The 13,801-nt window shown below is 39.9% G+C and overlaps 1 protein-coding gene across 1 annotated transcript in view; it reads right to left on the bottom strand.

Moving 5' to 3' along the window:
- The window catches only part of MRPL3 (mitochondrial ribosomal protein L3), a 42,978-nt gene extending 31,714 nt beyond the window's left edge, over positions 1–11,264 (bottom strand). The window contains exons 1-4 of the mRNA XM_007120161.4: positions 11,028–11,264; positions 9,845–10,029; positions 8,725–8,816; positions 6,512–6,610 (exon numbers count right to left, since the gene is read on the bottom strand). Coding sequence (XP_007120223.1) covers positions 6,512–6,610; positions 8,725–8,816; positions 9,845–10,029; positions 11,028–11,119 — 468 coding nt within the window. The 5' untranslated portion in view covers positions 11,120–11,264. The remainder of the gene's footprint in view (positions 1–6,511; positions 6,611–8,724; positions 8,817–9,844; positions 10,030–11,027) is intronic.
- Between the last annotated feature and the right edge of the window lie 2,537 nt (positions 11,265–13,801).

The raw sequence follows: 13,801 nt of genomic DNA, 5'->3' as shown, positions 1-13,801 counted from the left end.
GCTGACATGAAATTGGGTGGCACTGGCCTATAAGCAGAGAACTTTAGTTTTTGGATCAGTCCACAGCCCCTGGAGAATCTCCCTGGAGCCCCCCAGTGGGACTGTGCAACAAATGCTGAACAGCTCTGCTCTGGATGTCCACAGAAGATTGTTCTCTACCTCACAGAGTCCCCTTGGGAAGCTATCCTTTCTTCCAACAGTGATAACATACATTCACTCTGGTCATTCTTTATGGTTTCACTTCCCATATGCTGAAATCTAAGACTGATATTCAACATCACTTTTACCAAGGCCCCTGCTTTTCATCCTCAGTCATACTCACTTCTTCCACAAAAGCAAACACAAAAGTTCATTTAAAAATGTGGCTCCTTGAAAGAGAAATAAAAGAAATCCAGACTGGAAGGGAAGAAATAAAACTATCACTGTTTGCAGATGACATGATACTATATATGGAAAATCTTAAAAGATGTCATCAGAAAAACTATTAGAACTAATGAATGAATTCAGTAAAGTGGCAGATACAAAATTAATATATAGAAACCTGTTGCTTTTCTATGCACTAACAATGAACTATCAGAAAGAGAAATTCAGAAAACAATCCCACTTGCAACTGCAAATTATCAAAAAAATAAAATACCTAGGAATAAATCTAACCAAGGAGGTAAAAGACCTCCTACACTTGGACAACTAAAAGACACTGATGAAAGAAAGTGAAGATGACACAGAGAAATGGAAAGATATACCATGCTAATGGACTGGAAGAATTAATACTGTTAAAATAGTCATACTACTCAAGGCAATGTAAAGATTCAATGCAATCCCTATCAAAATACCAATGGCATTGTTCACAGAACCAAAACAAAAAATCCTAAAATTTGTATGGAAACACAAAAGACCCAGAATAGACAAAACAATTTTGAGAAAGAAGAATAAAGCTGGAGGTATCATGCTCCCTGATTTCAAACTATACTACAAAGCTACAGTAATCAAAGCAGTATGGTACTGGCACAAAAAGAGACACACAGATCAACAGAATAGAGAGCCCAGAAATAAACCCACACTTAAATAGTCAACTAATCTATGACAAAAGAGGCAAGAAAATACAATGGGGAAAAGACAGCCTCTTCAATAAATGTTGTAGGGAAAACTGGACAGCTACATGTAGAAGAATTAAACTGGACCACTTTCTCATATCATATATAAAAATAAACTCAAAATGGATTAAAGACTTAAATGTAAGACCTGAAACCATAAAACTCCTAGAAGAAAACATAGGTAGTACAATCTTTGACCTAGATCTTAGCAAAATTTTTTTGGATCTGTCTCCTCACGCAAGGGAAACAAAAGCAAAAATAAATAAATGAGACTACATCAAACTAAAAAGTGAAGGAAACTATTAAAACAAAAAGACCACCTACTGAATGGAAGAAAATATCTGCAAAAGATATATCTGATAAGGGGTCAAAATCCAAAATATACAAGGAATTCGTACAATTTGACAGCAAAAGAAACCCAACAACCCAATTAACAAATAAGCAGAAGACATGAATAGACATTTTTCCAAAGACATACACATGACCAAGGCACTTGATAAAACATGCTCAACGTCATTAATCATCAGGGAAATGCAAATAAAACCACAATGATATTGCCTCCCACCTGTCAGAATGGCTATTATCAAAAAGACAAGAAATAACAAGTTTTGGAAAGGATGCGGAGAAAAGGGAACCCTTGCGCACGGTTGGCAGATATGTAAACTGGTGCAGCCACTACGGAAAACAGTATGGAGGTTCCTCAAAAATTAAAAATAGAAACACCATACAATTTAGTGACTCTATTTCTGGGTATTCTTCCAAAGAAAACAAAAACACTAATACGAAAACATATATGCACATCTATGTTCATCACAGTGTTATTTACAATACCTAAGATATGAAAGTGACCTAAGTATCCAACACTAGATGAATGGATAAAGATGTGTATATATGTGTACACACACACACACACACACACACACACACACACACACACACACACACAATGGAATATTACTCAGCCATGAAAAAAAGAAATCTTGCCTGCAACAACATGGATGGATGGGTCTAGAAGATATTATGCAAAAGTGAAATAAGTCAGATGGAGAAAGACAAACACTATGTGATTTCACTTATATGTGTAATCTAAAAAACAAATGAACAAAGGTAACAAAACAGAAACAGACTCATAGATACAGCGAACAAACAGGTGGTTGTCAGAGGAGGATGGGGTGGAGGGGATGAGTGAAATAAGTGAGGGAGCTTAAGAGGTAAACTTCCAGTTACAAAATAAATGAGTCAGGAGGATGAAATGTACAGCATGGGGAATATAGTCAATAATATTGTAATAACTTTGTATGGTGACAGATGGTAACTGTGAGGATCATTTTGTAACGTACAGAAATGCTGAATCACTATGTTGTGTATCTGGAACTAACAGTGTTTTAGGTCAATTAAACTTCAATAAAAATTTTTAAAATGTGGATCCTTAAAATTATTTTCCTGATGTATTGGATTCAGATTTATTAAATTTTAGAACAGACTTCAATTTTATTTTTGACCTTCACATATTCCACCTGGTAATTTAAAAAACATTATTTTATTAATATTGGTTTTTAAGTATTCCAGGAGGCTTATGAGAAAAATCCTGTACTTTTTTCAGTAATACAAAATGGACAAGATAAACATCTTGACTAAGTAACTATAGACTGAGGCATAAAAAGGACAAAGGTAATACATACTTCCTGATTATAGTCCAATTTCACTAAAAGTGAATAATTTTTTTCTTTTAAAATCAAAATATCGTAAAACTAATTGGGTATCTGTCTTGAGAAAAACCAGATGTTCAAGTTGAGTTGAGTCAACAGCAGTGTAACAAAGGGCTTTTTTTCCCTCTAACTTCCAAATAAATGATTTCAAAAGGCAATTTAAAAGACTGACAGCAGAGTCACACTTGGATAATCCTATCTATGAGGGTGCATTTTTTTCCTCCCTCTTCAGAGTTCTCTGCAATTATCCTCCTCACAATGAAAATGCTTCTCTGCTCCTAAGATGAATTGATTTAACCAATTTTAAGGCCACTTAGCTTCCTTATTCAAAAACACTATGTACCACATCAGTTTTTATTTATTATAAGGTACACAAATAGCAAAAGCAAAGCAGTCTAGTTTCTTGGAGGCATAAATTCTTTACAGATTAGAAAAAATTAACATTCTAGCCCTATTAAAAATAAAACTGATTCAATCAACTCATTTTAGAATGCTTAACTATTTAATATTACCTATTCATAGGTGTCCCTTCTCTCTCAAACCCTCTATAATCAATCTACCTGCAGTTTCCCTTAGGGTTACAATGTGCAAGAGAAAGTTTGTATACTTTTAGTTTCAAAAATCTTTTTCCTTTCTGAACCAAAATGCTTTACTTATAAAGAATTCTAGAACTTCATTTTCACATCCTATTCTGATGAAAGGTCATTCAAAGACAAAACTTTTTTCTTAATATTATAATACATGACCTCTGGTCTTAGAAAAATAATATCTTGAAGAATAAAAGGGCCTCCGTAGCACTTCTATACCAGAGTAGTGAACAGTTTTAAAAGTTTATGTCAGATAAGTGGTTAAAATTCACCAAGTATAAGAATACAGCATCCAAATCACCCTGCTGTGCTATATATTCATTGGTGAGATAAAGCTTAAGGTATGAAGACCAGAGTCTCAAATATGAAAGTAGAAATAAAAGTACTATCGTTTCTGTAATAGTTTAGTTATTATGTCAATAAGACTTCATCAATAAGACTATCTTTATCACTAAGTAAAACAGAATAAATTGAGCTGACAAGTTCATTTTTGGAGAGGAACTTTTGTTTTTTCTTAAAAACTAAAATATTTGAGAACCAACGTGAGACTTAGAACTGGGAGAGAATTCAGAGACCATCAAGTCCAATTCCTTGTCTTCATGGGTAAAATGGCTGTTCAAAAAGGTGGAGTGAAGGAGCTACTGGCAGCCACGGAAGAACTCAGCTCTTCTGATCCCACGTCCACTCATTTCCCACTACCGCACAGTCCCAAGGAAGTAATGTTCACAAATCTGCTGGAGCAGAATGGATTATCCCAACAGGACACCTGACTTACAAATACTAAGACTGTAGAGTCATAAATTTACAAAATTGGTAATGAAATAAAGATGACAGTGCTAGTCCTAACAAAAACACAGAAATACAATCAATTAGAAAACAGAGGTGTCTATCAAAGTGAAGAATTGTTCACATGATTCACAGGAAGTTGGGCAAATATTTACACACTTAAAAATTCAAACATTTGACATTTTTAAAAAATGTCACCCAAAATACCACATTGTGCTTTTAATTACTATGGTATTATCTGAACCCTGTAATTATTAGGCAATAAACTGTCAGGAATAGCAGATATTACTATGAAGGCTTAATGAAAAATAAACTAACTATACTACCATAATATGCAAAAATAGCTAAGTCCTCTAAAACTTATGAGATAGGCCTATTAAACCATAGGACTCCAACCAACACAAATTTGCTGATCAGTATATACTTATAGGACAATTCCACCTGGATTTTCTAAAACACTTTAAACACGTCTTTCCTCCAAAGCACCCCTTTCCTTGTCCCTGTCCCGGGTCATGGCATGAGCACTGACTTGCTGGGTCCTCTTCCCACACGCTTACACTCACCTGGTCTTTTATAATCCCTGCCTCTTCCAAGCCCAGTGCAACTGCTCTGGGGCAAAAGACTTTTATCAACTCTCCCTGAGGGCTTAAAACAACCTCCTAAATGTCCTCCCTGCACCTGGCATTTTCTAATTTAGTTAACCATGATAACAATTTGACCACTGCCCTGGTTAAAGAATTCAGAAAGTTCCTCCAAGTTTACATGATGAAGTCTAAACTTGTTAGCCCTCCATCCTGACAATCCCACCTGTCACACCTTTACCACATTCTCCCCGACTGCACACTAAGATCCAGACACACGGCCCTTCTCTTCCCAAGCACCAATGCTCTTCCACGCATCTGCTTCTGCAGAGCCGACTCTGCCTGGCACGCCTTTAGCACCCACCCTCCTTTCTGGTCTCTTCCCTGTGAAATCTCCTAGGATTTCCACAAGCAGAATTGGCCAATGTGCTTGTTGCATTTATAGTACTGTGTTGAGACAATTTATTAGTCCACCTTCCCTATGTATTCCCAAAAGGTGGATATCAAGACACAATTAACAAAGTAAGGCTTTCAGAGTCTAACCGTCACTCTCTTATTGGTGGGTGTCCCTGAGGGAGTTACTTAACTTCGTTATCTTTAGAGTCTGAAAAAGTAAGTTAATAAATGTAAAAGACTCGGGCTTCCCTGGTGGCGCAGTGGTTGAGGGTCCGCCTGCCGATGCAGGGGACACGGGTTCGTGCCCTGGTCCGGGAGGATCCCGCATGCCGCGGGGCGGCTGGGCCCATGGGCCATGGCCGCTGAGCCTGTGCGTCCGGAGCCTGTGCTCCGCAACGGGAGAGGCCCCAACAGTGAGAGGCCCGCATAATGCAAAAAAAAAAAAAAAAAAAAAAATGTAAAAGACTTAATGCCTACATACCCAACATGTAATAAGTGCTCAAAAGTTAACTATGACAAGGAAATAGGAGGCAATCGATAAACACTTGTCAGTTTTGACAGCTGCACAGAACAGGTTGTCTCCTAACTTTCATTCATGTTCATTTTATAAATCATTTATAATGGAAAAATTTTAATCTAGAGACAAGCAACATTTTAGTAAACCTAAAGATGTTTTAGCAGCCATTAGTGAAAACCATCACCATTCCTAGAAAGGCATTCTCTGCTTTTAGTCATCCCCAAACCCCCCAAAATACTAATTGTGCAGATTTTTTCACATTTAAACTACAAACTCAGCATTCTATTAGTATTCTACTTGGGAAATACACTTTATTCAGAAAAATCTGATGTGACTTCATACACAGCTTTCTTCCCAATACTGAAAACTTCTAATATATGAGAAATTAATCCTCACATGCTGTTGGAGTCAAGAGTTGAGACAACTTAGAAAAAAAATGAAATTAAACATAAAACAACCACAAAATAATCAAATAGCTACCATCTTTTGAGTGTCTGTTACATGCCAGGCACATGTGAAAAGTCTCACGTAATCCTGGTACCAAACCTCTTAGGTAAGTAGTATTTTTATCCACATTTTACATCTGGGCAAATAATGAAGCTTAGAAGGTGAAGTTACTTGTTCCAGACAGTGAAGGGAGGTACTGGAGCAAACTCAAAGTCTCCCAGACTCCTGGGGTCAGTGGCTCTATCAGACTGCCTCCCCCCAAATCCACAGTTCACCTCCTGGACAAGTCTGTGGCTATGGGATAGCCTCAAAATTTAAAGAATTCAGAATCTCAAAGAATTCAGGTCTAAAACTAAAGAAATGCACTATCCTAGGAATGAAAGTGCACCCTTACATGGAAATGTGATACAGTTTTTCCTCCTACAGTCAGGGCTGCCATTTTTCCATTATGATTTTCCTTTGGAGTATATTTTAGGACGTGACAGTCTTGTACCTAAAAGAACAAACATAAAAAAAATAAGTATGTGCCAGGACACATGTTAACATTACATACCAGCCACACTGAGGCCCTCGGACAGTTAGCAATTCCCTAAAGTTTCTTATCTCACCATCCCTCTCATACCAACCACACGCTTAAAAAAACACTGTCAAATACTGAATACAACACAAACAGAAAAGTGCATTAAACACAAATACACAACAAAATGTTTATAAAGAAAATATGCATGTAACCACTACGCATGTCAAAAATCCCCGAAACCTCTGTGTCTCTTCCCAATTCCCCCCTCACACCCATTCCTCCCCACCCTTTTCACCCCTAGAGCAGTGGCTCTCAAAGTATGGTCCCCAGGCAAGCAGCATCAGTCACCTGGGAACTCTGTGAAAATGCAGGTTCTCAGGCCTCAGCCAAGACCTACTAAATCAGAACCTGTGTTTTATAAGCCCTCCAGGTGATTCTGAGGTAAAGTCTGAGAAGAACTGTCCTAGAAATAACCACCTCTCTTGACATTTATGGTAATCATTTAACTTTTCATTATAATTACTACCTTTGAAAGTACTGTTTAATCCTATAGTTCAGAGCTGCCTGTTGAACCTTTATGTAGATGGAGTCAGACCACATATACTCCTCCATATTTTCCTGCTTTCACTCAAGGTTCTATTGGTAAGGTTCTCCCATACTGTTGTGTGTGGCTCTATTCTGTCCATTTGCACTGCCACCCAGCACTCCATCATGTAAATACACCATGATTTATTTACCCATTCTACCATGATGGACATGGGAGTTATTTCTACTTTTGGAGTATTAAGAGTAATGCTGCTATAAATCATCTGTTCACGTTTTCTAGTAACACTCAGGAGTGGAACTGGGAGACCACAGGTTCATGTACCTCAACTTTTCCATAATGCTAAACTATTTCCCGAAGCAGCTGTACCAATTTACAATCCCACCCATCATTCCTAAAAGCTCCCAAAGTTCTGTAGAGTTCCAGAAACTATAATCCTTTCCTTGCTCATTCAGAGTCAGTAAAAACTTACTAAAGGCTTACAGGCCACCTGTGCCTGTCAGCACTGGAAGCACTTACGCGCATGAGGTCTTTTTTTTTTTTTTTGCGGTAAGCGGGCCTCTCACTGTTGTGGCCTCTCCCACTGCGGAGCACAGGCTCTGGACGCGCAGGCTCAGCAGCCATAGCTCATGCGCCTAGCCGCTCCGCAGCATGTTGGATCTTCCCAGACCGGGACACGAACCCGTATCCCCTGCACCGGCAGGCGGACTCTCAACCACTGCGCCACCAGGGAAGCCCATGAGGTCTCATTTTACTCCCCATCACCTGCCTAAACGCTTGTCTAAGGCTTGACTCCAATATGAACTGAGCTGTTCAAAGTGATCTGGGGAATGAAGGTCTCAACTTTATCAGTGATCTTTTTATAATAATGATAAAGACAATAACAACTAACATTTATTGGACATTTAATATTGTTTTAAATTTTAAGTGCTTGACATTTAGCATCTTGTGCAAGCCTCACAATAACCCTCTGAGGGAGATCATAGTGATTTCTTCTACAGAATAAAATTATTCTTTTACAGATAAGACACAGTGCTCCAAGGAACACAGCTAGAAAATGGCAGAACCAACATTTGAGGTATTCTGGTTCCAGGGCCTACACTCTTAACCATCAGAGCTTAACCTTATCTCAGAGAACAAAATGCTGCTTCCCCAGACAAAAGTGTTACATTCTGAGTTAGTAAAGAGATCAAAATTACAATTTGGAATTGAAAGAACTCCATAAATGAAAATAAAATGGGACAGATTTTTTTCTGATTATGAATTAAACTAGTAGATCTGTAAGAAGCTAGGTTACAATTTTTTTTTTTTAACTCATTGCCCCAGTTATCCCAATGCCAGTATAAAGAAAGCTACCACTCAGGCATGAGTGAGAACATTCACTGACACCATCAGAAGTAAGGCTCTGTTACAGTATCTATGCTCGACTTTACCTCTTCTTCACCACACAGTCAAATGTTTCAGGATACAAATATTGCCCATTTAGGTTTGCACAAATAGATCTCAGCACACACATAGATTTGTTACATCTTCTGTTTCTTACCTGAAGTAATGTGACCACATGCTTCTGACCATCTTTGGTCCATAAGGGCATCATGCCTAACTTCAGTGCAATAAGGCCTACTCTAGAGGAACCTGGCAATTAAAAACAAATCAATATTCACACAGACTTTTCAACATTTGTCAACACGATACAATGGTATTTCCTAAATTTTGCTTTCATATAAGGATCAAGCAGATAAGAAACATGCTGATATATTCACACAGTAAAATACAACTGTTCCTTACAGATATAAGTGCCTTCAGCCATGCCTGACATAATATATTGGTACTCAATAAATCTCTGTAAAATAAAAAATATAAGAAAACCGTATAAAATAAAGAAAATAGTTAAACTGATATATTCTGGTATTTAAAATAGTGGTATTAATAGAGGGCATGATAAGTCCATCATTATGCTTTGCTTTCCTAATATCAATTCATATCCAACCTCATTAATTAGGAAACATCTACTACTGAGAAGTTAGCTGGAGTTACTGAGATGACACAAGTGGTCATGTTGCTAAAATGTCAGCATCCACCATGACACTTAGATTTGTTGCATAAATTGATAAAGTTGCTCCACTAAGAATTCTAGCCATTAAACAATTCAACAGCCACAATAACCCCCAACCAATGACAACTCCATGAACAGGAAAGGCCTTATGATTTTTGGTCTGGCCACACATGGATTTAGCACTCTACCAGGCACAAAGAGCTGATTCTGGGGTTATGGTTGGCAGGCGTGGAGTGGCAGAATACCCCAGCTACAAACGTCTGTGTGATACATTACCGTTTAGATCACACTCTTCCAGCTTTCCTTCCCTGATTTATTTTATATTATTTTTCATCTGAAGAAAACAGGAAAACCTTTGCAGAACAATTCTCTTTTCACCTACAAAGCAGTTTCTTGAGGAAGTCTTGATGATCATCAGACATTGACTAACAGTAGACTAGGATGCTGGAAATATACTTGCAAAGCAAACCACAATAAAATAGACACACTTAAGACATGACAAAAAAATTAAAGAAATGATAAATTGATTCAGAAGTCACTATGATTTTAAACGTGCCAGCTAGACAGTAATTAGGCGATGAGAACACAACATATACAAAATAACCACCTGGTTCCCAAGGATGTATAGGCCACGGCTCATCTTTCAGAGGACAGAGTTTACTTGCTAATTGGGCTTTATTTTCATCAGAGACCAACTGCTTAACAAAGGAAACATTTTCTTCAGAAAGATGCTCATCCCACCAAGTACCACTCTTGCCATGGAGACTTCTAACCAAAAGCCAGATGTCTGTTCTGTAAAAATAAAAATTAGAAAACAAAGCACAATTCAAAAGGTTCCCCACTTAATGTACAGAAGGGAGGTCACATGAGTTGGAAAGTGTAGTCAGGGCCTTTGGAAAGGGTTTGGATTCTGTTCCAGTTTTTTCCCTGACATTCCTCATGATAATAATGGGGCTCATATTTCAACTGTTAATAGTTACCCTGGAGGAAAAGTTCTTCCTCTTCTCCTCTGGGATAAACAGATTTCTAACAGAGTAGTCCTATGTAGACAAGAGAAGCCACAGGTCCACCAGAACATGTACGTTAACAGTTTACATCCAGTAGAGATGACAAAATTTAGGGTTACTGATCTTTCTCTGATAAACCCCTGTAATGACATGGCCTTGGCTCAGAGTGGTGAAGAAACTGGGTGTGCAAATTCTAAAATCCATAAAAGACATGGCCTGTGACTCGCTGAGAGACCTTACGGGACGGAAGTCAGTTAAGAGATGTGTAATTCTTGCCAGGAGGGTCAGAAAAGAAGTAAATCTTCCTGCGAGCTATCTCTTTTGTAGGCAGGTAGATACATCCAGGCTAGAGACCCAATTTTGCACTTATTAGTTAAATGACCTTGGGCAGATCACTTTTCTCTAAGCTTCCCTTTTACCTGCAAAACGGAATAATGATAGGACGGGAAAATGATGGTATCTGCAAAACGGATGATAGCAGCTCTAACGTGAGGCTACATGACCTAAGGAGCCTAATGTTCCTAAAAGAACATTTATTACAGAGTAAACGCTCACTAATTGGCAGATAATATTATTGCTGTTGGTAATGCTTGTTTTAATGCTCATCAGCATTAAAAAGCAAAAACCCCCACCCCTTCAATCCTTTAAAGGGCACGTCCTTAGAGCAGTGATTCTTACTCTTCAGGCCTGGACGGAACCCCCTCCTACCCCGCGCCGGGCCAGGCCACAGCCCGAGGCCACAGGTGCCGGGACCACCCCGCACCCTCGTCTCTCCTCACCCACCTGTTCTCCGAGCCCCGGGCAGCGCCCAGGCCGCCCGCGCCGCGGTCCAGCACCCGGGCGCCGGTCCGAGCCAGCAGCCTCCAACCGTGCATGACCAGGCCGGGAGGGAACAACCCCTTCACCTCCGGGCGCCCCGCCGCTCCGCTTTCAGGGAGTCCCAGCGCCGGCAACCCAGCCCTCAGACTCCTCCCAAACCACCCATCCGGCCGCCCGCCACTGCCCTTCCGGACGAAGAAGAGCTGCCGGAGCCACTTCCGGTCCGTTCGCAAAGAGCGCCGGTACCGAGGTGAGCCCCGGGAACTAGAGTTCCGCCTCCTGAATAGTCCTACGTCGGGATCGAGTTGGCTGGGGAGGGTGGGGTCTGACTGACTCGGCTCTCCAGGGGTGGAAAAAAAAGGATGCTCGGAGTTTAAACTTTAGGAGAATGAGGCGAACTCGGGACAGGCTTCCTAAGGAAACGAAATCACTTCTAAGTAATGCCGGTTGTGGGCAGCTCATTGTACTAAGCAGCGCTTGATAATCTTATATTGGCTTACGTTCAAAACAGCCCCGAAGGGAGGTTGTTATTTTTATATTATAAATGAGGGAACACAGACTTAGAGTTTTGGTGCTGGTCCAAAATAGCACATCCGGCAGATGGGCAGAGTCGGCCCTGAAACAGGGTTGGCATGTACTAGTAGAATATGGCCAAGTTGATGATGTGTGACTTCCAGGGGTGGATCATAAAAGGTATTGCTAATGTGTCTTGGGCTCTTGGACGGCTCCCTATGGGGAAAGCCAGCGATCATGTCCTGCAGACACTCAAACAGCCCTGTGGAGAGGCCCGTGTGAAGAGGAACCAATTATCCAGCTAAGAGTGAACCACCTAGGAAGGGGATCCTCCGGTCCCAGGCAACCTTTCAGATGATTGCAATTCATGAAAGACTTTGAGCCTGAACCACCCAGCCAAGGAACTCATGGGTTCCTGACCAGAAGAAACTGCCACAGAGAATAAATGATTACTCTCATTTTGAGTCACTAAATAGATACCTAATACACCTTAGGTGCAAATAAACCTAATCACCATGGATGTATCTTGGGCATTCATTCTATTACTCCAAAAGTTTGTCTCCTTCTCTGTCAAATGTGTGTTTGTAGAAATTCAGAAATAAAAACTTAAAAGTTTAGCTATTTCAAGACCCTCTTTTATTCAAAATCTGGCTACCCTAACTTAGAAAGTCCAGGCAATGGTCAATTCCTGGTAACTACTTGGACTGTTCTCTAAAAATAAAAATTAGAAAACAAAGTACAATCTCTAAATGTTTGCTTTGTTTTCTCATCTTAGCCTGGCTTCCCAGTTATTTGAGAATAGCCCTTTATTGAACAAGCATGTCTTGAGGTGTGCTGTATGCAAGAAGCTGGGAACAAAAAGACTTGCCTACTACTGCCAGTGGCTAGCATTTCTTGTGCATATAGTATGCTATTATATGTGCTGAGTATTGTGGAAGCCCATTAGTCAGAGACCACCAGGGGCACGCCCAAACTCAAACAAGGTTAAGTTTAATTAGCTTGCTGCAGCAAGAGAGAGCATACACCTGAGGATGTCTCTATACAAACGAGTTATAAGATTTGGACTTATGCTGGGTGGCATCAGGAAAACAGGGACTTGTTTTGGAATGGATGCTATCAAGGACAGTTCAGCATTTGGGCGTCTCAATAATTTTGTTCTGGAGGAATGAAGGACAAAGTGAGACTAGGGATGATGATGGTGAGGAAGCAGAAATCACTCAGATGAAGGAACTGTTAGTCATTTTGTAGCTGGAGTGTGACCTTGGGTGTGTTCTGTTAGAAGTATTGTGTTGACATTCCATTATAAATTAAACACCTGCAGTCTGATTCCTAACAGGATTCATGTTCACTCTTTCAGTGTATTTCCTCACTTGATCTTTATGATAACCCCATGTGATAATACTATAATTATCTCCATTTTACAATTGAGAAAATAAACACAGAGAGATTACACAACACAAGTTCACTCAACTAGTTAGGGCCAAGATTTAAATCTCAGCAGTGTGCCCACAGAGCCTGTGCTCTCAGCCATTCTGTTTCTTTGATTCTGTAAGACAAATGTGTTATTACTCTTCTGTTGGAATTTCTCTATCGCTAAGAGGAAAATTGGTAAGTGATCCTATCACACACTGTGGTCTGTGAGGCCTGAGGAGTCAGCCATTCAGTCTAACTTTGCCCCTACAAAACTCTCCTGGTCCATAATGGCAACCTTGAGTCAATGAAATCCTTAGCAGACACTACTGCTGAACTGAATCAAAGCAAAACATGCTTTGTCTGCTGTCACACAGCACACATCTCCTGATTGCCAGCTGGGTCTGGGAGGTATCCTCTTACTTGATTTAGTCACTACGGAGTGCTGCTAATTCACAAGGACCAGTCCAGTTCTCAAGTGACCCAGCCAGGTCTCCTTTAGGGAGCTGAGCTCAAGCTTCCCAGCATTTCTAATGTCATCCTTCAGAGAGCACCCTGGACCCTGGGACCCTGATATCAGCCTCTCTGGGACTTCCGTTTCTCACTGGAACAAAGATAGCCCCCATTATCTCCCTTTAGTGCTACCATTCTGTAATCCTTGCTCCTCTAATTCAGACCAAAGCTGATGTAATAAATGTTTTTCATATTAAATAAAACATGAGGAATAGTTTCACTTCTGAATTTCTAAAGCCATGGCCAACAAAAGAGAACCATCTTAGAAGGAGTAGGTTTCAAACCAAGGATTTATTGGAAAG

This window comes from Physeter macrocephalus, chromosome 1 (assembly GCF_002837175.3).
Source record: "Physeter macrocephalus isolate SW-GA chromosome 1, ASM283717v5, whole genome shotgun sequence".
In the NCBI taxonomy this organism is placed as follows: Eukaryota; Metazoa; Chordata; class Mammalia; order Artiodactyla; family Physeteridae; genus Physeter; species Physeter macrocephalus.
Note: the sequence above shows the minus strand (reverse complement) of the source record. Positions and strands in the feature narration are given on the sequence as shown.